Raw genomic sequence first — 27,764 nt, forward strand, 5'->3', positions numbered from 1 at the left:
TGATTTCTGCTTTGGGAATTTCCTGGAGCCATTCTCTACAGCCCCTGATGGCCCCACCCCATAGTCGGGCATGTCAAAGCCAATTGCTGTGCCACATGACCCACAGGGATGCGCAGGCATGTTGCTGCCCCCCTCTAACACACATCTGGATCAACCAAAGGAAGGGAATCCTCTACACAACAGGCCTGAGGCCGGAGCCCCAATTCATCCTCTCTCTGGAGGTCATTAAAGTAGCTTTACTTCTCTTTCAGTTTGCTCTTCTGGGTTTTTTTTTTTTCCAGTTTTGTCAGCGCCCAACTTTCCCTTTTGTGCTATTCTTGATATTTTTTTTTTTTTTTAAAAAGCTTCAGCTAAGGCTCTGGAAGAAGTGAGTGGCAAAGTCAAACCCAGGCTAGCAGGGACCCCATCATACAGGGGTCTTCATATGCAGTCCTAGAGGTTCACAGCGTAGCCTGGTTTTCAGGATCTCCACAATGAATATGTATGAGATCTATTTGTATTCACTGCTTCCATTGAATGCGAATAGATCTCATACATATTCACTGTGGAAATCTTGAAAACCAGGTTGGGTTGTGGACTTCCGGGACTGGATTTGAGGGACCCCTGTCATAGGGCAATAAAACACCCCCCTCAAAAAAAAAATAACAACCAGAAAAGATGGCGACTCTAGGACTTAACTAACAAGACACGGGCCATGGCCTGGTTCTATGGGAGTTAGGCTGAAAAAAATAAAAAAGCTGCACCATTCCAACCTGCACCATCTGCTGGAGGTAAAGAAATGCTGACTAGCTACAGGCTGCACTTAATGTTTATACCGGTGTGACACTGGAAACTGTCTGTGTATCTCTACCTCCATCTGCTGGCCAGGGGATATCATCCACTGGTGAGGACTGGTCTAGCTGGAGGATAAGGAATAGGGGATTTCTTTGAGATTTTGTCTTGTAGTGTCTCTTATAGCTATTTTAAAGATGATTAGGGCTGTGATGTAGAGGGTAAGTATAATGTGTGGAAATGTCTCTGGCTTGGCCCCCAAATACTTCTATCTAGAGATGTCACTGACAATATGAAACTAGTGCTCAGATACTAGGAAGGGCGGAGGCATGAGAGTGAATTGAAGCAGAGAGAGAAAATTGGCCCCTGTCATTCTGGAGGAGGAGTGTAGAGAGAGCTGCTGTACAGCCGCAACCCCATTAATCCAAGCCAAGGACTGATGGAGGGGGAGTCATTGATGATTTTTGCCCAGCTCCCATTTGCCTTAGAGCTGATCCTTGCTCCCTGAACTGTGATGGGTGGCTTGCAGGTTGATCATCAAATCCCTGCCACTTCCAAATGCTCTCCCTGTGGCTTGATTTCCAACAGTTTCCTAGGCACCTTGGTCCTTTCATCAGCCTAAAACACTGTCTTCTTAGCTCTCCTTTGCTCTTTAAGCTATGTCACTGCCCTCTGGTGCTGGGCCAGAAGTGGATGAAGAACCACCTTCCTCTTTTATAGGAAGGAAGGGGATAGGATGGTGTTGGTCTTTCCTGTTGTATGGCATCTGGTTGAGTATTTGGAGGGAGACAGACTAGCACTGTGGGTTAGGAAGGACAAGAGAGGATGGGGGCTCGAAGCTGTTCTGAGCCCATCTTGCTTCTTGACCAGAACTCTGAGGGGGAGACCCTCCCTGGCTCCTTGTAGGTAGGGGCACCATCTCACCTCAGCCAGTGCCCAATAGAGGTCTCAGTTCTCTTTCACTGGAAAAGTGACACCTTATGAGTCAGAAATCCTCTTGTAGAAAGATTTAAATTATGCATTCATATGAGTCCACTTTACATACCAAAAGTCAAGAAATCATCTTTACTCAGCTGGGTAAGAAGGCAACTGTGAAACCAGAAGATCTACCTATTTTATTTCATAAACAAAACTCCAGCACAGCCCCGTTACAAAGCTGCCTAACCTCAGTGAATCAACCAACCAAAGCAACCATCAGTTTTGGCAAACAAACTAAAACCATTCAGAATTCAAGTGAAGTCCAAAAAAGGACATAAGTGCCGGTGAAAGGGAACAGTCTCGGTATTCAGTCACTGAGCTTTCAGTTCCTAGCTGGGAATGCCGCCAGGGTGAGTGACAGGCTCAGATTAAGTTTATGGCTTGTGGGGCTGTTATTTTGCCCTGAGTGCTGGAATAGGATTTTAATGAAGGTGCTGTAACATAAGATTGTCTTTATGTATCTTATTATTTTGTATGTCTGTGTTGTAAACCACTGAGAATGGTTGATTGTGCAGGATATATATATATTTTTAAATAAATAAATGTGTGTTTGAGGGAGGATGTGTTACAAGGGAAAGCTGAGCTTAAAACCAACTCTTGTAATGAGATCTGAAATACTAAAACTTGATTAGTTTGACTGGTGGAAGGTTTGTTCCTCAGACCTGAGCTTCATAGTACACTCCTTGCTAAGAGGAAGGAGAATCTTACCTCGTAGGTGAATGTTTTTGATCTCTCTGTAAGACTGCAGAAATGTTAAATTGGGTGGTTAGTAGTTTTAATTTATGAATAGCTCACTTCAGACTGAAGAGGAGGCATCTCAAAAACATAAGTGACGTGTACTGGGGACCTTCCACATTAGGATTTTATATATTTCTGATCAACTGCCAGTGGATGGAGCCTGTGAAGGTCAAAATCAGCTCAGTGCTGTTATTTTTTGTTTTTTTTACTAACCCATGTACCACCAACAGTATCACATATATCTGATATCATTAAGTTATGGTGAAACAGTGCTGGCTCCAGCTTCAGTGGCATGCATGCTAGAAAAGACCAGCACAGCTATTTCAGATTTATATATTTGCTTTTTCAGCCCTGATGCAACTCCCAGCTAGTTCCTGATCTCAGATTTTGTCACTGAGAACCACTTGCCGTGCTGACCTGTTCAGACTACAGAGGCTCTCGGATACCTGTATGGTATCTCTCTTACTGCCTAGGTTCCATGTCTGGACAGAAGCACCTCGATTGGGCACAAGAGACTGAGTAGCAAGTCTGGAGGATGCTGCTGCTTGTACTGAAGAACATCTTGAAGTTCTCTACACGGCCTGTCTGGAACTGAGTGTGGGAATATTCAGGACCATCTGTGGTCCGCAGCAGTGTCAGGAATCTGGCACAGAAACGAGAGAAAGCAGGAAGTGGCATGAGAGCTATATTATTACAGGATGTGCAAATGCTGTCTGGAAGCAGGGCCGCCCGAGAGGGGGCCCTGGTGCTAGGTCTCTCTCCCTCTTCTGCTCGGAGCAAGGGCGCAGTGGAGGCGATCCGTCCCTGCATTTAAAAAAAAAATCTCTCAATCGGCAGAGCCAGCATGCAGCACCTCGCGTTCTGCATGAAAGAAGCAGATCGCCTTGGGCTCCGGCCTTCCCTCATTGTTGTCCACCCTTCTCTGATGTAACTTCCTATTTCCACGAGAGTAGGACACAGGATGGGAAGGCTGGGCCCGAGGCTGATCTGCTTCTTCACGCAGACGCTGCCGATTGAGAGATTTTTTTTTACATGCAGGGAGCTGGGTGGCAGACAGAAGGGTGCTGTTGAGGGAGCTGAGGGTGGGCAGGTGGAGAATGGGAGGGGGCTCAGATGGGAGAGGGCTGGAGCTGGAACTGGGGGTCTGAGAAGGGGGCAGGAGGGAGAATGGAGCTATGCCTGGAGCCAGGGGCAGGCTGGGAGAATGGGTCTGGGGTCGAAGAGGGGGGGGCAGATGAGTTAATGGGCTGGGGTTGAAAGAGGGGTTGTAATGCCAGACAGATGGAAGAGGGGGACTGGAACTGGGGGCTGAAAAGGAGGGTAGGTGGGGTAAGGGAGCTAGTACTGGAACTGGGGCTGAAAGGGGACACAGAGAAAGTGGCTGGGGCCTGAATTCAGGACTGGTGGTGGGAGAAAAGGGCTGGGGCTGAAACTGGGGACTGGTGGGATCATGGGCTGGAACTGGGGGCTGAAAGAGGGGGCAGAGAGAGGGGATAGAGTCTGGATGGAAGGTAAAGAGAGGGAGGGCAGACCCTGGATGGATGGGAGAGGGAGGGCAATGGTGGATGGAAGGAGCAGAGAGAGAGGGAAAACTCTGGATGGAAGAGAGAGAGAAAGAGCAGACAGGGGTTGGAAAGGGGAGAGAGACCAGGGCAGATGCTGGATGGAAGGGGCCGAGAGATAGCAGATGCTAGATGGAAGACAGAGAGAAGGCAGGCGGCATGAGAGGAAAAGCAGCTGCAGGGGAAGACGACGCAGCAGAATGAAGAAGATCAGCGCTGGAGGATGATCTCTTCTGCTGGCGGGGCCTTGGGATCCCTGCCAACCAAGGTACTTAACAGTTGCGGCAGGCAGGTGGCAGCAGCGATCAGGGAGGGTGGGTGGAGGCCAGCAGCGATCAGGGGCAGTGGCGGTGATGATCCTGGGGGGGGGGGGGGGGGGTGCCCAGCGGCGGCAGCAGCCTTGCCCCGGGCCCGACTCACTCTCTCGGCAGCCCTGTCTGGAAGTAGGGGTACAAACAAAACCAGAACCCAAAACTCTGCAGGAGTACACTAAGGGAAACAAAAAGCGGAGAAGGTCAATGGTGGAGAAATTACCACCGGCGCCATGTATTGTTGAAAATCATTATTAAATAGACCAGACATGCTTGTGTTTTAACTGAATGCCTGCATCAGAGTCTTATTTTAAAAAAAGTACAACATACCAATAATACATCATAAATGAATACTCAGATTCACAAAATTAATAAAAGTGTGACTGATTTGTCTGTTCTCCCTATCTTGATGCATTCTCTTTCTCTGCTTTTTTAATGTTTTGTGTTAAAATAGCTGCAAAAAAAACCTTCGTTATTTAGATTCTACATAGCCTGTCATTTAGCAGGTCTGTGGGTTTTTTGGGTTTTTTTTTGTAGATTAACACATATGTAATATATATAACTATAAATGGATTATATATATATATATATATACAATGCACTCCATTTAAGTGCACATCAGATAAGCGCATGCTCTGTTTAACTGCATGCCGTACTTCGGTCCCGTTTTTGGCACCATCAATTTCTATGGGGACAAACTTCAGTTTAACGCACCACTGATAAGTGCAAGATTAGTTATATGCATGGTTTAAGACCACTCCTCTGCAGGAAAGACTCCGCATAAGCGCATGCACGGAATATGGAAGCCGATTGGCATGTGAACAAAGGGGCGGTAAATTTGAAATCTCGTTGGTTAACTGCCACAGGCAGAATAAGCGAAAGAAAGCTGTTAGAGTGTACACTGGAGTCGTCGTCATCGCGCAACTGTAAGACTTTTACACTGGCTGAACGAATAGAAGTTCTTAAAAAATTAGAAAACAAACAAAGTCAAGCATCTATTGCTAAGAATATGGTGTCAATCCTAGCCAAATTTCACGTACCTTGAAGCAGAAAGATCAGCTTCTGGAAGACTGGCAAAACAATATAAATCCATACAGGAAATGAAAACGGGCGGGAAAGCTGAGGAGGTAGAAGATGCTCTTCTTCGGTGGTTTTCTCAAGTCAGGAGCAGACAGTTTCCTGTCAGTGGTCCACTACTTATGGAGAAAGCTAATCAGCTGGCTGAAAGTCTTGGACTAACTGAATTCAAAGCCACTGTTGGATGGTTGGAAAGATGGAAGGAGAGGAACAACATAAAATTCAAAAAACAAGCATGGTGAAAAACAAGATGCTGATGACTTTGGTGCTGAAAATTGGGTTATTTCAGTTCTTCCTACCATCTTGAACGAGGTTGCACCCCATGACATTTTCAATGTTGACGAAAAACGGTCGCTACTGGCGAGTGATTCCTGATGGAACACTTGCATTCAAACAAGCCGAACTACAGGAAGTAAAACGTCGAAGGACCGACTGACGATCCTCCTTTGCTGCAATATGGATGGGAGTGAGAAATTGGAACCACTCGTCACTGGAAAGAGCAAACAGCCCTGTTGCTTCAAAAATGTTTAAGCGACTTCCTGTGTCATACGAGGCTAATGCAAACTCATGGATGACTGGGGAAATTTGGAAGCAGTGGCTAAAGAACTTAGACACTAGAATGCGGGCACAGAAGCGTCAGATTTTGTTGCTTTGTGATAATTGTGCTGCACACAGTGATGATGTCAGGCTGTCTAATGTCAAGGTGGTCTTCCTGCCACCAAACACTACCTCTCTGATCCAACCTATGGATCAGGGCATAATAACCAATTTCAAAAACATTATCGGGCTCTTGTGCTACGTCGTCTGATGAGCGTTATGGATGACCAGACTGGCAAGGATAAACATGCTGTTGAACTGGCTCGTAATCTATCACTGTTGGATTCCCTACACATGCAGAAAGAAGCCTGGAATCGTGTTACACAGGCAACCATTGTGAACTGCTACAAGCGGACAAGCTTTGTTAAGGATGTGGAGAGGGACGAAATAGATGCAGCTGTTGCAAATGCGTCAGATGAACAGGCTACTGACTCCCAGCTGGTGTTACTGAAGAGCAGTTTCATCACTACGTAGCTGTTGATTACGATCTACAAACAGCTGACGACAGCACTGATGTCCAGATATGTGCCTACACACAGGCAACGGCTAATGATGAAACGAGCAGCGAGGCACATGCTGACGAAATTCAACAACCTCCTGTCACTTTGCAAGAGTGCTGGAGAGTCTCACAACCGTGCGGGCCTATCTGGAGGTCACTGGATGTCAGTGCTATGATAGTTTTACCGTCTGGCAGACGTAGTCTATGGAACTCCTAGACACAATAGTGTACAGAGGACTATCACTGATTACTTCAAGTAAACCTACCGTCAGTTAATGGAGACTGTATACTGTACCTATAATAAACAGTACTGTATATATGTTTATCAAATGACAAGCTTCTTTGGGTCACAACGGTTAAGTGCACGCTCCGGTTAACTGCATGTATTTCTTTGGTCCCAGACCCTTGCACTTAAGCGGATTGCACTGTATAGGATATTTGTGTTTTATTTTATGAATTTGAGTATTAATTATTCATTTATTTATTGTTTTTTTAAATTTTGGTTTAATAGGGCCTCTGACACAGGCATGTAGCCAAATCATGGCCACATCGGGTCTATTGAATAAAGGTTTTCAACAATATACGGCTCCAATGGTAATTTCTCCACCGTTGGCCATCTCTGCTACTTTTGGTTTCTCAGGAAATGGTGCAGCCAGGGCTCCTGTGCAAGGAGCCTGAAGGTAGGAGCACTATGCTTTCCCTAGGCAGTTCTTGAATGGAAGGCACAGCAGAGGCTGAGAGGTACAAGAATTGTACCTGTCGTTTTGCAGTATGCTCTTATTCAGGAGTTCATCCATCAGTCCTGCCTTGATTTGTTCCAGTTGCCTCTTCACTGTGTCAAACATGTTCACTTCCATCATATCAAAGACCAGTGGTTTCCCATACCTAGAGAAAATATGTGACCATGTAGAGAAGTTACCTAATGCAGGGGTTCTCAACACAGCCCTTGAGTTACACCCAGCCAGTCAGGTTTTCAGGATACTATTAAGAAAATACCATACTGGGTCAGACCAATAGTCCATCTAGTCCAGTATCCTGCTTCCAATAGTGGCCAATCCAGGTCACAAGCACATGAAAGAATCCCAACTAATAGCAAGCTTCCATGCTGCCGATCTCAGGGCAAGCAGTGGCTTCCCCATGTCTTTCTCAATAGCAGACTATGGACTTTTCCTCCAGGAACTTGTCCAAGCCTTTTTTAAACCCAGATATGCTAATATGCATGCAAGAGCTTTGCATACCAATGAGGCAGTGCATGTAAGTAGTAAGGTTCACTAGCTTTAGTTAAACCTAATTTGCATGTTTTTGACAGCTGCCCATACCCAGTTGCATCCCAGCCCCTTTGATGATGTCACCAGAAGTGATAACTCTTCCCTAAACCTTGCCCCTTTTGGTCATATCATGGAAGTGATGTCATAAATTTGCCCAGGCCATGCACCCTTTCCAAGAGGGCAGCATCCATGTGCACAAATCCAAGATGGTGGTGCCCATAGCATGACTTCCTGTGATGTCACAAATCCAAGATAGAAGCAACTATAGTAAAGCATCTGATAGGAAGCAATGTCAGTAGTCAGACACTGCCCCGACAGGTACTGAGCATGCGCAGTTTCCTTCCTTTATTTTATCCCAGCCCTTAAAGTGTTTACGATCGATCGACCTACAGTAAATGATTTAGAATGGCATGTTGATCCCCCCCCCCCCCCTGTGCAAAACAGCAAACCCATCTATTCACTTCTCCATCCCCTCTGCCTCTTACAAACACCCTCCCTTTACCTAATTACCTCACACTGTGCAGAAAAAATACTTTTTAAGCTATTTCCTAGGTTTTGCAAACGGAACCTGGTTGATTTTAAAAGACTGCAAGCCTCTCACTACCTTTTTTAAACAGACCTTCTGCTGTCTGTTTTCTTAACTTCAGGCTGTCAAATCAGGGGCGGACTGAGGGTGGTCTTGGCCCCCCGAGCACTGAGGATGGTATGGGCTCCCCACCCGGCAGCTGCCCGACACCACTCCTGCCACCGCAGCCAACGCCCACACTGCCCCGGTCCTACTTGAGGGGTCGTGGTAGGGGGGCATGTTCTTTCCTGCCTGCTGCGTTGCTGCTATTCCCCCACCTGGCGGCGCTGCCATTTTTTCAAAATGGCAGCCGAGACTTCCCGTGGTAGTCTTGCGGTTCTCGACAGTCTCACAAGACTTCCGCAGAGAGTCTCAGCCGCCATTTTTAAAATATGGTGGTGCTGGGTGGGAGAGAATAGCAGTAGCCCAGCGTGCCGGGCAGGGGGTGGGGGAATAGCGGCAGCCCAGCGAGTTGGGCAGGAAAGAACATGTCCCGTCCCCCCCTGCTGAGGCCACTAGATCACCAGAGGCACGACGGGCATCTGGGCCCTTGGGCACTGCCCAGCTGCCTGAATGGTCAGTCCACCCCTGTGTTAAATCAATCTCATTATCTCTGTTCTCACCAGGCACACAGAAATACATATACACATACATGCTTTTTTGTAAACCTCATTATCTCTGCACACCCAAACACAAACTTACTTTTGAAAAAGTATAACTGTGTAGGAAAAATGCATTTTACACTGTTTCTATGGTTTTTTTTTAAACCTATCTGAACAGTAGTTTAAATTATTTTAAAGATGGAAAACTCACTGTCAGTAACTTGAAACCTTGAAGCAAAGGCCCCCACCCCTAGTGACAATCCTGTCATGAGCTGCAGAAGGGCAGCCCCTCCCCAACCCCCTTTTTGCAAAGCCCATTACAACTAAACCAATTCCTTTCTTCTCCTGTGTGAGGTACAGTATGCTCATATTTAAGAATAACATGGTAGTTTAAAAAGACAAAATAAAACCTCTATTCATCTTTTTCTGAACCGTGTGGTTTTAAACTGGGTATAAAACCTGTCTGAGCATGTCTCACCTCCCTCCTGATAAAAACTGGTTTCCATAACAATCCCAACAACAGCTCCACCCCAGGAAGAGAAGCAAGTCACATGAAAACAGCTGAGATTTTGTGACTGCAGTTTAAAAACAGAGCTCCACAGAACCCCTTTCCCTCTCCTTTTCCTCGACTTCCTCATGAAAAAAGGCTGCAGACTTTTTGACCTGGAATAAGGTACAAAAAAAAATGTTCGTTGAACTCTGTAAAACTACAGTTATGCTTTCTCTGTAAAAAGAAAGAACTTTTATTTTGTGAGTTTTTGTAGGAAAAGAGGCAATACAATCCTGTCATGAAAAAATGGTAGAGTGATATTAAATGTGAAATAGAACTGTAGTAGTAGTTTTGGCCTGAACATTACCACAGCATGTGTGTTGATACAGAATGTGTCTGAGCAGGTCTCACTGCTCCTCCCTGGACAAAAGGGGTGTAAGTTAACAAGATAACATGTGATAATCAGATATAAATGGTAGCATGTTGAGTCTGCACTCTAAACACATATGTCCCAGCTACTTTCAGTCTGCCAAGGCAAGAAAACCATACCAGCTAAACATGGATTTCTACAAAACCACTACATCAGTACATAAGTATTGCCATACTGGGACAGACCAAAGGTCCATCAAGCCCAGCATCCTGTTTCCAACAGTGGCCAATCCAGGTCACAAATACCTGGCAAGAACCCCAAAAAGTTCAAAACATTTTGTACTGCTTATCCCAGAAATAGTGGACTTTCCCAAGTCCATTTAATAATGGTTTATGGACTTTCCTTTAGGAAGCTGCCCAAACCTTTTAAAACTCCGCTAAGCTAACCGCCTTTACCACATTCTCTGGCAACAAATTCCAGAGTTTAATTACACGTTGAGTGAAGAAATACTTTCTCCGATTTGTTTTAAATTTACTACATTGTAGCTTCATCGCATGCACCCTAGTCCTAGTATTTTTGGAAAGCGTAAACAGACGCTTCACATCTACCCGTTCAACTCCACTCATTATTTTATAGACCCCTATCATATCTCCCCTCAGCTGCCTTTTCTCCAAGCCCTAGCCGCTTTAGCCTTTCCTCATAGGGAAGTCATCCCATCCCCTTTATCATTTTTGTTGCCCTTCTCTGCACCTTTTCTAATTCCACTATATCTTTTTTGAGATGTGGCGACCAGAATTGAACACAATATTCAAAGTGCAGTCGCACCATGGAGCAATACAAAGGCAATAGACAAAAGGTTGTGCAGGAAATCAACCCCTGTTGCTAAAAAAAGGATGATGGTTCGGTCTTTTCTTAAGGGTCTTGACACAGAGGCTAAGGGATACCCACTGGTAACCATTCTAGCAGAATCAGTATTGTTAGCAACCAGAACAGCCAGGATATGTGTGAAACGGTAATGGATGATACTTTGCTGCCCCAGGAAATGACCGAGTTCTTGCTGGATGAACTGCCACATTGGCAAAAGCTGTTCTACTCCCCCCAAAATTGGGGGTTCTCTAAAAGAAGACCTAGACGATGGTTAAAATGTAACCGTGATTGATAACGCCATAGATTTGACAGATGCTGTAATGTACAAAGTGGATATGATTGCCGAAGTTGCCAACATGTATAAAGCGGGTGTTCCAGCAAACTAAAATGTTTTACTTTCTTTAAGCAATAAGAAACATCACATAACGTGAAGCTTGGTTGAGCATTAAACAATACTGTTCAATAATGAATATTTTAACGTTTGGGAAATAAATATATTGCGTTTCCATAACATAGGTGTAAATGTATAGTTAAGGCTCTAACTAGCTCTTTTGTAACAGAAAAAAGTACATTATAGCTGTTTGAATTATTAGACAAAGGATTTGTGTTTTTCTGTAAGAAGCAGGAACAGGAGAAGGGGGAGGAAGGGGGCTTGTAAAAATACTGAAACAGAGGAAAAACTTCAGTCAGGCACCAGAGCTGAGATAAACTGTTGCATGAGGCCATGAAGGGAGGTTGTGATAGCCCAAGGCCAGCAGGCGGGAAATGGACATCTGTGAGATAGCAGGGAACTATGAACAAAGAAGGCAAAAGGGAGGGAGAAGTTAGGGGGGAAGGGAGTGAGAAGTCCCAGCTGCTAGCTATTAAGCAGAACACTAGCAGACAGGCATGTGACCAGTGTCCAGTGAGAAAACTTAGGGGTAGACACTTAAATGTCTATAAAATCTGTGGAATCTTATAGAAAGTGTGTGGCTCACAGTTTAGAGACACAGGGACACACCCATTCATGCAAGGTTGATTTTTGAACAATAAATTATTTAATTAAGCCTTGGTTCATCAATCTGATTTTGTGAGTCCTATTTTTGTATAGGTTCTCAGGTTATCTGGGGGCTACTTATAACAAACGGACTATCAGTCTTAGTGTATATCTTGAGTAATGAAACTCGTATAGACAACACCATCTCGTAATCGATCTTTTATAGTTGTATTTATATTCTAAAGAAAAATGAATATTTTTTAAACTTAGCTTTACTTCACTTTTTAACGTACAGTTTTGAGACAACGGACATATGGCCAGGTTTCGCAAGCTTCATCAGGGAAGCAGTCCGCTGCAAAAGAACAAACAACAATAAGTAAAAAAGTCAAAAACATTCAAAAAATGCTCACAAAAACCAGCTCTTACTTAGAATGCTCAGGTTCTCTCACAGTAAATTTCTTCAACTATGGTGACAGTGACCTCCACCAGCTTTTAAATTGATCACATGACAAAACCACGACATGTGACTAGGTCAGCCTAAGCAAACTGAAACCAACTAGCAACTATGTCAATGTCCACCATTCCAACTCCGCATTTAAACCTTGTGAGCTCACCGTATCCAAAAAGAAAATCCATCTTTGCTCTTTATAATTCAGCAGTTCTTCAGAGTTTCCACCCTTCCACCCCAACTGAATGTGATCTATAACTCGCCACTGAATGTCACTGACTGTATGATTATAGTCCAACCAATGCTGAATCAATGGTGTAGATACTATCACATTCAGTTAGGGTGGGAGGGTGGAAACTCTGAAGAACTTTTATTCCTGCCAGTATAAGTATAAAACTATGGCCCAGTCAAAAGTCAGTAGGGAAAGTATATACATGCTGAACCAGACGGCACTGAAAATGCAGCACAAGCCAGTCTTGAAAGTGAGAAAGGTTCAAAAGAACACACAAGCATACAGAAAAGGCCAGAGAAAATTATGAAACAGAAGTACACAAGTACCTCCTTCTCCTGGAAAGACTCTGGCTCAAAGTAGGGCAGAAAATAAGTGAGGTTTCAAAAAGGGACAAAGCTGATAGCTTCCATGTAGAGAAATTACAGTCAATCTATAAGCAATACCAGCACAAGTCAGAAGAATATTGCCAACTTCTAGGCAGAACAAATTCAGAGAGGGTAGCTTAGCCCATACAGAGAGACAGCAATTCATAGATTTCGCATCACTGAATATCACCAGATAGCCAGTTATCCCGGCTAGTCAAATGCAGCTGAATATCGGGGGGAGGGGGGCATGTATAAACAGAATGAGATGTTTTCTCCCTTTATAGATTTCATGAAGCTTATCTGAGATTTGGCAAAGAGGAGAAACAATCCCAGCTTCATGTTTGATGTACCTGAAGCAGGATAGACAGGCTATTTCTTGAATGAACCTTAAGGGATAGCAATGACAGGGATGACAAAGAGGACAGGGAACAGAGCAAGTGGATACAAGCAACAAGACCAATCTACTGACTTATTGAGTGTAATCATCTTTATGCTGATGACACCCAGCTATATCTCTCCACACCAGACATCACCGCGGAGACCCAGACCAAGGTATCGGCCTGCTTATCCGACATTGCTGCATGGATGTCCAACCGCCACCTGAAATTGAACATGTCCAAGACCGAGCTTATCGTCTTTCCACCAAAACCCACTTCTCCTCTTCCTCCGCTCTCTATCTCAGTTGATGGCACCCTCATCCTCCCCGTTTCATCTGCCCGCAACCTCGGAGTCATCTTCGACTCCTCCCTCTCCTTCTCTGAGCATATCCAGCAGATAGCCAAGACCTGTCGCTTCTTTCTCTTTAACATCAGCAAAATTCGCCCTTTCCTCTCTGAGCACACCACCCATACTCTCGTCCACGCTCTCATTACCTCTCGCCTTGACTACTGCAACCTACTCCTTACTGGCCTCCCACTTAGCCATCTATCCCCCCTTCAATCTGTTCAGAACTCTGCTGCACGTCTTATATTCCGCCTGAACCGATATACTCATATCACCCTTCTTCTCAGGTCACTTCACTGGCTTCCGATCAGATACCGCATACAGTTCAAGCTTCTCCTTCTTACCTACAAATGCACTCAGTCTGCAGCTCCTCATTACCTCTCTACCCTCATTTCCCCTTACGTTCCCACCCGTAACCTCCGCTCACAGGACAAATCCCTCCTCTCAGTACCTTTCTCCACCACCGCCAACTCCAGGCTCCGCTCATTCTGCCTTGCCTCACCCTATGCTTGGAATAAACTTCCTGAGCCCTTACGCCAAGCCCCCTCCCTACCCATCTTCAAATCCTTGCTCAAAGCCCACCTCTTCAATGTTGCTTTCGGCACCTAACCTTTATACCTTTCAGGAAATCTAGACGACTGCCCCTATTTGACTGACTGTACATTTGTCCTTTAGATTGTAAGCTCCTTTGAGCAGGGACTGTCCTTCTATGTTAAATTGTACAGCGCTGCGTAACCCTAGTAGCGCTTTAGAAATGTCAAGTAGTAGTAGTAGTAATCACCTGATAACAGAGAGGAAATTCCCACACCAGAGTTTGTGCACCACCCTCATTTGCAACCTACAACAGAGTCTCTACAGCCTTTGGACCCAAATGTTGAGGTCTTCTCTTGTTGGGAAGAGATGTACCAACATTGATCAGAGATCATGAGTTATGTGCAGCTCCACCTGACACCCCATTATGCCTATCAACTCACCTGGGGATGGGTGACAGTAGGTGGCATCTGCCTTAGCAGATTGAGAAGACAGAGTATAGATGTATACAAAATGTGCGTCTTGAAGAATGGGCACACCACCTTGTTCAAGCCTTGTTATAACCATTTGCACTTAAAGGAGGTCTTCAGCTGGGAAGAACCAGACCCTGGCTCAACCATATGTCAGAACATCTCCACCAGTGTTCCAAGTCACCAAGGATGATGATAAACCAATTCTTTCAGTAGAAGACAGAGAGTTCTTGAGAAGACCTCTACCATTTTGGATGCCCAGATCATGACTCTCTAATAATAGAGCACAAGCTCTCTCTTCTCTTGACTTACTTCAATGCATAAACCAGAAGGAAACCAGAGACAAAACAGACCTTAATAACATTCATGCAAAACATGCTGGATACAGCCATGCAGAGACAGCTCCACCATTAAAAGACAATGAAGGGGTGTGACATACACCACGAATAAACATGAACTCTGTGGCCTGTTGTCCACTCAAGAGACTCTGAGACTTTCTGTTTTATGTTGTTTGCTGTTTGTGCTGTCTGCTCGTTTCAGCTCCTGTGAGACTGCAAGACAGAAGTCACCTAAATGAAGGAGAACTTGAGACAAGCAAGATCCAGCTTTATTAATGGGCTTTTGCATGCTTATAATGTTGATAGTTTGGTAAATTAAATAGTGGTATCTAACGATACCAGGTGGGGGAGTGTTACTCCCATTTGCATGGAGGCAGATGATAGGATATAATAAGACTACAAAGCTCTGTAATCCTGTAGTTTACTGAGTTAGCTGGTAAAATTTTAACAGGCTCTCTCTCTGGGCATAGCCAGCCCTGCGGTTTGGGTGGGGGTGGGGGGGACACAACACATTTCCCCCCCCCCCCCCCCACCCGTGCAGGCACGCTACACATACGCTTATTTATTCAATATCACAATTCTTCATGTACAGCACAAAACAACCTTTTAGGGTGGATAGTGTTCACAATGAGCTCCTTCTATTACCGACCAGACAGAGATAAGAGTTTTCCGTTTTCGCTCAGTAAAGTTATCACAAGAAAAAAATATAAGAAAACCAATATGGGCTGCCCCACGTTTACTGTTTCCTCCCCTTTTATATGGAAATAGTCATTTGTGGGTATATTTAACCATGGTTGGATGGGGGAGGGCATTTTTGGAAACATAACCTTTTTGGCAATATAGGGGCTTATGTACCTTTTATAAAACAGACTAATAAAAATGATGTTGTTATGATTGGGGTCAGAACCCCTCTGAAACTTACCTTTTTCCTGGTGGTCAGCTTAGCTGGCTACTGTTTCTTTTGTTTGTCCTTTCTGAGCAGCTGGTCTCTCTCTGTGCTGGCAGCTTCCAGCAGCATGACTCTAATTGTTTCACTTACCACAGCTGTGTGGGTGGACTGAGTTAGCTCTACCTCTCTTTGGGTGTACTGGCTTCAAGTGCTTCACAGTTTTGCATTGGTGTGGGTTGGGCCTCTCTGGGTCAGTGTGCTGTTGCCTAGGTCTAGGGAGTGTGATATCATCAGGGAGGGCCTTGATAAGGAAGTGGTGTTGTTTCCTTCAGAGCCTTTGCAACATTGGTGTTTGCTTTAGGTAGGGTGGTGCAGTGTGCACTTCTGACTTTGTGTCTAGTTTCCGTGCTTGCTTTTGCTAAGGGCCAGGTTAGTGTTAGTGCAGTGTGCACTGGTGACTGTGTGTTAGCTTTCCTGCTTTTCCCTTATGGTTCCCCTGCTTTTCCCTCTTGGTTTTGGAAGCATTGCTGTGTGTAGGGCTTTGGAAGCTCTGTTGTTGTTAGAAGTACTTCAGGATTTGGTGTTGTTAGGAACACTGCAGAGTTTGCTGTTAGAAGTACTTCTGGTGTTTGTGCTATTGGGAGCATTGCAGTCTTTGCTGTTGGTGTTTGGTGATTTAGAGTCACTTTTGGCTTATGTGTTAGCTTCCCTGCTTTTTCCTTGTGGCTCCCCTGTCTTCCCTTTTAGTGCTAGGAGCTCTTCTGGTTGCTTGCCAGAGTAGTGCTTAGGAAGCACCGTGTTAGTTTTGTTTCTAGCTTGCAAGAGCAGTGCTTAGGTAGCTTGTTAGTTTTGTGTTTAGCTTGTAGTGTAGAGCTCTGCTTGTAGCTTGGTGCTTAGTAGCACCTGTGTTAGCTTTGTGTTTAGTTCCCTGCTCTGTTAGTTTAGGGCTTAGGAAGTCCTTTCTTGAGCAGGGCTTAGGAGCTCCTGTTTAGTATAGGGCTTAGGAAGTCCTTTGTCAGTTTACTGTTAGGAACACGCCTGGGTTTAGGGCTTGGGAGCACGTAGATCAGTTTAGGTTTAGGAGCACTTCTGTTTCCAGTCCTGGTCCCTGTGTCATCCGGTATCCAGTAAGTCCTGCCGGCTACTCGAACCCAGGAGCTCAACTCCTGGGGGGCTTAGTAGCTAAGTGCAGGTGAAGCTGTGTGGACCAGTCCGGTGTGCTGCAGTCCGGTGTTCCAGTCCTGTGTCCTCCAATCCGGGGGATTCTAGTCCAGTGTTCTAGTCTGGGGGGTTCCAGTCCTGTGTCCTCCAGTCCGGGGAATTCCAGTCCAGTGTTCCAGTCTGTGTGTTCTGGCTCGCTGGGCGGTGCCTGCAGTCCCTGCCAGTGTCGGTGTGCTTGCCCAGCGTTGGTTGGAGGGTTTTGCCTGCTGCTGTCACTCCTCGTCAGCAGCCTAAGGGCTCACGTTTGCTCCAGAGCCCAGCCTCGCGGGCTCTGAACCTGAGAACCTGACAGATGTCCAGTAGTGTACAAATCAGCTTCTGGCTCTGTGAGTCTACATGTGTATTTTTGTAAAATACATGTATACATCTGAACTCTGCCCCCCCCCCCCCCCACGGCATTTGATATGAGCCATTTTGCACTTGTAAAACATACTTTAGAAAATGACCCCCTCTATGAAACAAAACATTTAAATATTTCAGCTGTACAGTAGATGCTTTTTCTTTTTTTTAGTTGTCAGAATGGTCTTATAACATTGCATTGTTGCTTTGATGATGAATAGCAAATATGCTGAAAAGTGTTGGGGAGGGGAGGAAAAGGGGTCAAGCTGCCATATAAGGCTTGTTTTGCATGCTTTTTACCCCTTATATGGCAGCCTGACCCCTAGTGGTAGTACTGCAAGACTACCACTAGTTGTTGCTGGCTCAATTTTGAATCCAGCACCAGCAGCTGACTGGGGATCACTCGTGCCCTGGGACTCCCTAGACCACCAGGGATTGGAAGAGGTATGGCCAAGGTGGGGGGTTTGGGAGGATGGGAGGCCTACAGGGTAAGGAACTGTTTGTTTTTCCGGGGACACTTTGGGGGGGGGGGGGTAATCACAGTTCAGCTCCAGTCCTTTAAGATGCTGCCCAGGAACGTTGGATTGTGGGTTATTCCCTTAACTGACCTTAGTAACTACCCCATTTAGATTGGACACCTTGCACAAGGAAATCTCTTGTGTCCTCTGGCTACAACTTGTCTTGAGCTTGGAATTAGGAAAAAGGGCAGTTGTTAAATCTAAAATCCAAATCCCTCAAAATATAATAGATTTTCCAAAGTAAAACTCTGTGTCAGATGCTTGGAATGCCCTCCCGTGGGAGGTGGTGGAGAGGAAAATGGTAACGGAATTCAAACATGCGTGGGATAAACATAAAGGAATCCTGTTCAGAAGGAAAGGATCCTCAGGAGATTAACCGAGATTGGATGCAGAGCCGGTAGTGGGAGGCGGGGCTGGAGGTTGGGAGGTGGGGATAGTGTGGGGCAGACTTGTATGGTCTGTGCCAGAGCCAGTGGTGAGGCGGGACTGGAGGTTGGGAGGCAGGGATAGTGCTGGGCTGACTTATACGGTCTGTGCCAGAGCCGGTGGTGGGAGGCGGGGATAGTGCTGGGCAGACTTATACGGTCTGTGCCAGAGCCGGTGGTTGGGAGGCGGGGCTGGTGGTTGGGAGGCGGGGCTAGTGCTGGGCAGACTTATACGGTCTGTGCCCTGAAGAGCACAGGTACAAATCAAAGTAGGGTATACACAAAAGTAGCACTGTAATAGGCTCTTTCAGAGCACATGTCCAGTTCCCTGTGTCTTATAGGACTCTTTCTATTGGCTTGCTTTTCTCTGTGCATATTGGGCTAACCCCCCCCCCCCCCCCCTTTCTCTCTCCATCAGCTCTGGAAAGTTAATCTGCAGCATATCTCCTCTCTAAACTGAAACTACCTATGTTGTATTTTGTTGTATGATCTTTAAGCTACTGTGACTCTATCAAGATTTCACCAGTGTAAAAGTATAAACAGCATTATTCTTAGCACATTGTTGAATTAGTTCTAGCTTCTGTCTTGCATGAGAGAGCTGGTGGAGAACAGACTCCCAGTTTGCAAGGCAAAATCTCTTGTCAAGCACATCTAAACTACAAGTTATTTTTCCTTGCTTAATTACTGCATTAATGAAGATTTTGGTTCAAGAGTCTTCTATACTGTGGTTTAAATTGCATGCCAATCATCCAGTGAGAGGGCAGAACGCCCTCACAACTAAGGATCCTCCATGCTTATCCTAGACTTTACCCTCATCCCCTCACTGCTAAGGATCCTTTATGGTCATCCCAGGTTTTATCCCTCACTCCCTTACATTTAAGGATCCTCTGTATTTATCGCAAGCTTTACCCCCTCACAAGGGCTATAGCAAGCTATAAGTTCACCCTGTATGACTCATCCACCATGGGATCCCACCCCAGTCCACCCCCTAACAACCCCTTTTAAAAAGCTCCCAAAGCACCATCATCCTCCTCCTGAAAACTGTCCACCTTCAGAAGAAGCCCCCTCCCAAAGAGTTTACATTTTGACCCCAGAACTGGTATGGGCCATAGCAACTAAGGATTGCTGCTTCCCGCCCTACCCTAGACCACCAGGGCATACTTAGGGATCCCATAGGGAAGAGGGAGGCTTCTGTGGGGGAGCTTTAGGGAGAGGGAGGATGCGCTTGGGGCAAAAGTGTAGGGAGAAGAGAAAATACTGCAAGCAATGGAGGCAATGAATGAGGTACAATTTGGGCACCCGCACCTGCCTTAAGCCCTGTGTAGGCTCGTGCCTCTCACTCCTCCCCCAGCTAAAGATTCTCTGTGCTTATCACAGAATCTGTGGAATTACAACAGGAATGCAACTTTGTAGACTAGATGTGCCAAATATCCTTTTCTTCTATTTTTCTGCATCTCCCTGTTTGTTACCTGAGAGAACCCAACAATGCCATGCGCCATAGTCTCAGCCTGCATGTCAGCCGGGTTCAGTGTATTTAGGTTAATTGGTGTACCGATAGCGAAGGAATGTTGCAGCCTGTCCAGATGGATCAATGATCAGAGGCCACCTGCATCGGAAGAGAGAGCATAAGAGTTATTTTAGAAAGTAGTGAGGGCAATGACGTAGCCCAGACAACCAATTTGGGTGGGCTGAGCACAAAGTGGGTGGGCACAAATTTTCTCTCTCCCCCCTCTCCCCCAGCACTTCCCACTCAAAATATAAATACTTTAGCTGATGAGGATCCCCAATGTCTGTCAGCTGGGGTCCTCCACTAGAGATGGCCAGAACTCCTCTCCGCCAAGCCCAGCAGGCAGCAGCAATTCCTCGAGCCACTGATGCCAGCACCCCATACATGCTCAGTTGTCAGTGGCTCCAGGATGCTGCCCCCATCTGCCAAGCTCGGTGGAAGGCAGCTCTGGCCAGCTTCGAAGAGATCCCCAGCTGGTATGGCTTGGGGATCCCCACTAACTACAGCAAGGGTCAGGGCTGCTGTTAACCATGCTGGTGACCAGGGCAGAAAATAAGAAGCCCCTCCCCAATTCCCTCTCCTCTCCAATCTCTTCATCTGCCATTACAGTCACACTGACAGACCCTCACAAATTACAGAAGAAGGGATCACAAATTAGAAATAAAAATATGTACACAAATTGAACTGGGAACCTCAGCATGCACTGCAACAGTGAAGAAAAAAAAAACAAAACAAACGCGCATTTCCTTTTCTACTTAACACAATAAAAAGACATCCACTATGCACATTTCCCAAGCTAACATATTCCATTTAAAACATTCAAAATAAAGTGATTTTTTCTACCTTTATTGTCTGGACATTTTATTTTTCCATCATGTTGGTTCCAATTTTTCTTTCCCGCTTTCCCTGTCTGTCTTCTGCTAATTCTTCAAGCGGCTGTCCATTTGTCTTTTTTTCCTCCTGTCATTTCATTCCTCACTGCACCTGCCTCTAAAATATTGATCTTTCATTTCTTTCTTTCTTTTCTGCTTCTGTACACTCAAATTTCATCCTCTTTCTAAATCTTTTCCTTCAGATATCTATCACATTTCCATTTCCTTTCACCCCCTAGCTCTCCCATTCCCCATCTTTCTCCTTCCCAGCCTATCATTCCTTTCCATCTTCAATCTACGCACCATTACCATATTTCTACCTCTGTAATCACTGTTCTCTCATTTATTCCTTGCATCTCCACTCCCTGGGCCTCTCCCCCATGCTTTCCACCATTCCCAGTGTCTCCCTCCCTCCACCCTTCCAGCCCAGCATCTGTTCCCTCTTTCTCCCATCCTCACCCTCATAACCTGATATCTCCCTATCCCTTTTACCACCAGCATCTTCCTGTCCCATCTCTCTCCCTCTCCTCCTCCATTGTCAGCATTTTGCCCTTTCTCTTCCCTACCATCCATTGTCCATCTTCTCTCCCCTGGATCCACCTTCCCTCTTTCTCCCCTCCCCGCTTGTGCATCTCTCCTTTCCTCTCCTCCACCTTCATGTCCAATTTTTCTCCCTCTCCCTGCCTTGAGCCCCTGGTCTAACATCTCACAACCCCCCACCCCCCCCCCCCGCCACACAGCATCTCTCCATATTTTCTTCCCCTCACCTCAATGCCATGTTCAACATTTCCCTTCTCTTCTCTCCTCCTTTTCTTCCACTTCCATGTCCAACACTTTTTTCTCTCTCTGGTCCTTTACCACTCCTATGCAGCCTTTCCCTCCCTCTCCCCATCCCATCCCATCCCACCCCTATCCAACAATTCTCCCTCTCTTTCCCCTTGCAGCATCTCTCCATCCCTCCCCCACCATCGAACAAATTATTCCTCCACCCCATCTAGCACTACCCTCTCTCACTCTCTACCCTCATCCCAAGTGCTCCTGTCTCTCCCTCTCTCTTTGATCCCTCAAGAAAACCTGCCAGCATGCTGTAGGTTTATTTCTCTCCCTCCCTCCTCCCACCCGCTGACATGCTGCACATTTTTCCCCTCCCCCCCCAGCCAACCACTGCAGTTTTTGCTCTCTCCCACCTCCCCGCCACCCGTGACCCGCCAGCGCGCTGCAGGCCTTCTTTCCCCTCACTCCCCTCCTCCTCCATCCATCGGGCGCCACCCGCGATCTAACTCTGCAGCAGTGCAGCGGAGCCGAGCCGCTACGTGCCTCCTTCCTTCCGGCTGGCTTCACATTCTCCCATCCGAACTCTCTGAAGAGGAGGCGGGGCCAGCGCTGAGGCGGAAGAAGCATATTTTGTAGCAGCGTGCAGCTAACATACAGCTGCCCGTCAACGCGGATGACGGGAGGGAGCAGGGAGGGAACAAAACCTGTGTGCCAGCGGGTGGCTGGGAGGAGGGAAAGTGGAAGTGACGGTGAGCAGCAGCAAGGCAAAAGTCGCGGTTTGGGCTTGAGGTGCACCGTTGCTCGGCGGCCCTGAGCCCAAAGTGGGTGGGTCCAGGCCCACCCGTGGCTACGCCCCTGAGTGAGGGAAACAGGCTTAGGCCTGGTTACGCAGTACATGGAAGCGTGCACGGAGTGATCCACAGCACATTCTGGCATTCCAATGAATATCTTGTGTTCAGTATTTCCAGGATCTGGCTCACCCTGAAATGTGTCATATTGTGAGACTGATGGTTTTGTTGTGGTTTACTTTAAGAGGTTTTCTGTTCATTTGACTCAGATTTTGCTTTTACAACAGGGTTGCAGTATCTATATTGACAGCACTTGACTACTGTGCGAGAGGATAGGTCTTAGCGAAGCTCCCACAGTGACTGGAAGATACTGCTATCAAAAAGCACACCACCACTGCTGGCATTGCCTCCACCCACAAAATGAACCACAGCCCCACAGAACGGCCAGCTGAGAAAAAGCTTCTGAAATGTTAACTGGTGTACTTACAATTTAGCAAAACCTTTGACCCAGTTCTACTTAAGTGACTTATGGAGTGCCCTCAGTATGGGCCATAAGGTGACTGGCAGGTCTAGAATTTGGTTGAGTGGAAAGAAACAGAGGGTAATGGTAAATGTATTTATTTAAAATTTTCTACACATACATAAAATCATAAATCCACAAAAACAATCACACACAAACATTAAAATGTTGCTGAACCACCTTGCACTTCCCACCATATTGTGAATAGCCTCTGCAACAGCCCATTACAGAAAACCCACTTTTTTATTTAAAAAAAAAAGCTGCACAAAAAAAGAGGGCCTTCAAGAGTCGTTTAAACTGCATCTTATCTGTACATAAATGCAATGAACCTGGCAACTTATTCCACAACTTTGGACCAGCCACAGAAAATGATCTAACCTTTGTATAGCCATAACATACTAACATAAGAGCTTAAGCATTGTCATATTGGAACAGACCAAAGGTCCATCAAGCTCAGTATCCTGTTTCCAACAGTGGCCAATCCAGGTTACAAGTATCTGGCAAGATCCCAGAACAGCAAAACAGATTTTATGCTGCTTATCCTAGAATATGCAGTGGAATTTTCCAAGCCCATCTTAATAATGGTTTATGGACTTTTAGGAAATTATCCAAACCTTTTTAAAACCCTGCTAAGCCAACTGTTTTTACCACATTCTGTGGCAACGAATCCCAGAGTTTAAATACACGTTGAGCAAAGAAATATTTTCTATGATTCGTTTTAAATTTACTACTTAGTGGCTTCTTTGCATGCCCCCTAGTCCTATTTTTGGGAAGGATAAACAAGCGATTCACATCTACCTGTTCCACTCCACCCAGTATTTTACAAACCTCTGTCATATCTCCCCTCAGCTGTCCCTTCTCCAAGCTGACAGCCCTTGTCATTTTAGCCTTTCCTCATAGGGAAGACACCCCCATCCCCTTTATCATTTTGTCGCCCTTCTCTGTACCTTTTCTAATTCTACTATATCTTTTTGAGATGTGGAGACCAGTATTCAAGGTGAGGTCCTCAGATAGGTGCATTGCAGTCTCAGAATGTAACGCTCTTCTGGGTTGATAACTCCTGAGATATATTCTGGTACCTTGCTATACAGCGCTTGATGAACAGTTGTCAGAACCTTATACCGTATTCGCTGTTACACTGGTAACCACTGAACTTGTTTTAAAATGGGTGTCACATGCTCAAATTTTTTTTGCTCCAGCAATCAAATGGCCTGTAGAGTTCTGAATAACTTAAAATGCTTTATCTAGCACATTATGATAGTCAATTTTGATAACACTAAGCACTGCATCACACTACAAAAATCACACCTATCCAAAACTGCTGAAAAGTCGACTGAACAACTTACACAATATGTGCATTCATAGACAAATGGACATCCAACATACACCTAACAACCTTATCTCCTTCCTTACTGGCAATTTTACTCCCTCCACACAAACATTAATTAGCCATAAATCCTCTATATCATTACCCACCACCATAGTTCATTCTGAGGTTGTGCCACAAGGTTAAGTTCCTGGTCCAGTTGTTTTTAGCATTTTGTAAGTGATATTGCTGAAGGGCTGTCTGGTAACGTTTGCATGTGCGGATGATACCAAAATCTGCAATAGGATAGACACCTCTGAATGGTGTGGATAACATGAGGAGGGGCCTAGCAAAGCTTGAAGAAATGGTTCTAGAATTTGGCAGCTAAGATTTAATGCTATAAAATGCAGGGTCATACATTTGGGTAGAAAAGAAATCTGAAGGAGCAGTATAGCTTGGGGGGGGGGGGGGAATATTTTTGAGCACAGAAGAGTGGGACTTGGGTGTGATTGTATCCAATGATCTTCAGATAGAAAAGGCAAAAGCAAAAGCCAGAAGGAGAGGAAAGGCCAGTAGAAGAAAGGAGGTGATAGTGTGTCTGTATAAGTCTTTGGGGCGACCTCATTTAGAGTACTCTGTATAATTCGAGAGACCGTACCTTCAAAAAGATATAAACAGGATAGAATAGGTCCAGAGAGCAGCTACTGAAATGGTCAGTGGTGTTTGTATGGGGCAGACTTAAAGATCTCTATATACTTTGAAAGAAAGGCAGAAGAACAGGAGATTTGATGGAGATGATTAAATAACACCATGGCATAAATGTGGCGGAGGCGAATCTCTGGGATAGGAAGGGATAGTAGATGGTATGGATGTGCAGACTGGGTAGGCCATATGGTCTTTATCTGCTGTTATTTTTCTATGTCTCTATGTAGTATCTCAAAAGCTAAGCGCATATTCTGCTCTGTGTTGACCACTGGGGGTCTCTCTTCCTTCGCAGGAAAGAAAATATCTCACAAGGAAATATTATACAGAAATCGTAATACTGTCTAAGGGTCACTTTATCTACCCTTTTGCTCACCTATGGCTGTCTGCTCTACAGTCATAGGCTGGTATATGATATTAGGCTCCCCAGCCAAGCATTCAGTCTTACTTGCCCCCTCCATTTTGTTAACTTTCAGCCCCTTACGAATTCTAGAGATTTTGATAATTAAGCTCAAAGCCATAACCACTCCATTAGCACCCCTCTCAGTGCAGTCCAGTAAAAGCACATAATTTGGCACAGAACAATTTCCAAAGTTGGTATGTGGGTGTTCCTTGTAGTCCAAAACGAACTCTCTCTTGTAGGTAATACTCAGAACTGTAAACAATTAGTCAAATGACATCATTTTGATCCCTCTACATTTCAGTTAGTAGTTCAATGTTTAATATTGTCAAGGATTGACTATTGTAGTGTAGTCTTAGTAGATTGTATTAAGGCTTCATTAAGAAGATTTCAGATAGTGCAAAATTACAGCAGTTAGATTGATCTACTCTTTGAGTAAATTTGATTCAATATCCCTTTATATCCTAAAACAGGGGCGTAACTACGTGTGGGCATGGGTAGGCCTAGGCCCACCCAATCACAGCTCAGGCCTACTCACTCTTTCTGATCCTCCAATTGGTTAAGTATGTTAGATTTTTATCTGCTTCTATTTCATATCAAGCAGTTGTTTTGTGGAATTCTCTTCCTCCTGAACTCTGAGTAATTAGAGATTACTCAATGTTCCAGAAGTTATTGAAGACTTTTCTCTTTAGAAAAGTTATCCACTCTGATTTTTAAAAGAGTTTTACAACTGTTGCTAAATGAACTGTTGTTTATTCTGATTAATTATGATTATTATGTAATGCTGAACGGTTGGTTCAGTTTTTGTTACGTATTTACCCATAGAGGGGCGTAATCGAACGGGGACGACCATCTCTAAGGGCGCCCATCTCTAAGGACGTCCCGGCGAAGGGGCGGGGAAACCGCTATTATCATTTTGATAATACGGTTGGGGACGCCCAAATCTCAACATTTAGGTCGACCTTAGAGATGGTCGTCCCTGGTTTTTGGCGATAATGAAAACCGAGGACACCCATCTCAAAAACGACCAAATCCAAGCCATTTGGTCGTGGGAGGAGCCAGCATTCGTAGTGCACTGGTCCCCCTCACATGCCAGGACACCAGTGGACTTCACAAATTGCTCCCAGGTGCATAGCTCCCTTACCTTCGGTGCTGAGCCCCCGCCCCCCCCCAAAACCCACTCCCCACAACTGTACACCACTACCATAGCCCTAAGGGGTGAAGGGGGGCACCTATATGTGGGTACAGTGGGTTTCGTGTGGGTTTTGAAGGGCTCACATTTACCAGCACAAGTGTAACAGGTAGGGGGGAGATGGGACTGGGTCCGCCTGCCTGAAGTGCACTGCACCCACTAAAACTGCTCCAGGGACCTGCATACTGCTGTCATGGAGCTGGGTGTGACATTTGAGGCTGGCATAGAGGCTGGCAAAAAAAAAATTTTTATTTTTTTTTAGGGTGGGAGGGGGTTGGTGACCACTGGGGGAGTAAGGGGAGGTCATCCCCGATTCCCTCCAGTGGTCAACTGGTCAGTTTGGGCACCTTTTTGAGGCTTGGTCATGAAAAAAATGGACCAAGTAAAGTCGATCAAATGCTTGTCAGGGACACCCTTCTTTTTTCCATTATCGGCCGAGGATGCCCATCTCTTAAGCACGCCCCAGTCCCGCCTTTGCTACGCTTCTGACATGCCCCCATGAACTCTGGTCGTCACTGCGATGGACTGCAGTTGAGGACGCCCAAAATCAGCTTTCGATTATGCCGATTTGGGCGACCCTGAGAGAAGGACGCCCATCTCCCGATTTGTGTTGGAAGATGAGCGCCCTTCTCTTTCGAAAATGCCCGATTGTGAACTATACTATGGTATTTGCGGGCTATAAGACCTGTGTAATGTAATGTAACATCTTCAGTGATATTGATAATAATTCAGTTAGGGAAAAGTGCAAACAATAACCAGTTACCACAATCCAATTCTGAGTGCTCACTTTCAAGGGACTTGAACCTTCTGACCTAGTGGAACAGATGAGATGCTCAGTCCAGAAGCTGAGCGTCTCATCTGTTCCACTATCATCCTTTGATTAATACTGCTGATGGTGTAATGCAACTTTTTCTCTGCTCTGGCACTGCTGATGAGACCTTGAAGGAATTATGTTCTCACAAGAAGGTTCAAAGACATAAACAAGTTTTATTCCGAGCACCTGTCTCTCATCATCTGGTTCTGCCATGAATGAGACTGGATTGTGAAGGAGGACTTGTAATTTACTCAGGAGAGCCCAGTCAATGAGGGTAACCACATCCAGAATCCTGACTTGTACACATGAGCGGGGCTGTAGCTACTTGTGTGTGGCTGGTGTGGCTACCTATGGTGCTTGGTGGTGCTAAAGCCGTGGTGCTAAAACTGCATCCTGTCCATTGGCTTCTCTTGCTGACATCACCAAAATGGGCAGGGTGGGAGCTCCTGCATATGAGTCTAAGGCTACATAGGAAGCTTTGAAAATGGCTGCAAAGACAGACTGGACTTTTGCTACACAAGTTTGTTTTCTGCCATATATCACTTTTGCCTTAGACTTTCCAGCCATCACCCTATACATATGATAAGACTGTTCTGAACCTTGCACTCTTTTCTCTCCCCACTGTATGCCACCCTGTGGTTCTGTGTACAGATTCTGCCAAGCTTGTGGTACTCCTGTATAGGAGATTAAAACACATTGGAGGTCTGAGCACCGTAAAT

General features: G+C 45.5%; 1 protein-coding gene across 1 annotated transcript in view; it reads right to left on the bottom strand.

Moving 5' to 3' along the window:
- Nucleotides 1-2,956: 2,956 nt before the first annotated feature.
- IQANK1 (IQ motif and ankyrin repeat containing 1) overlaps nt 2,957-27,764 on the bottom strand; it is a 180,950-nt gene continuing 156,142 nt past the window's right edge. The window contains 6 exon segments of the mRNA XM_030190104.1: nt 2,957-3,030; nt 3,033-3,130; nt 7,290-7,418; nt 19,640-19,665; nt 19,667-19,711; nt 19,713-19,776. Coding sequence (XP_030045964.1) covers nt 2,957-3,030; nt 3,033-3,130; nt 7,290-7,418; nt 19,640-19,665; nt 19,667-19,711; nt 19,713-19,776 — 436 coding nt within the window.

This window comes from Microcaecilia unicolor, chromosome 1, assembly GCF_901765095.1.
Source record: "Microcaecilia unicolor chromosome 1, aMicUni1.1, whole genome shotgun sequence".
In the NCBI taxonomy this organism is placed as follows: Eukaryota; Metazoa; Chordata; class Amphibia; order Gymnophiona; family Siphonopidae; genus Microcaecilia; species Microcaecilia unicolor.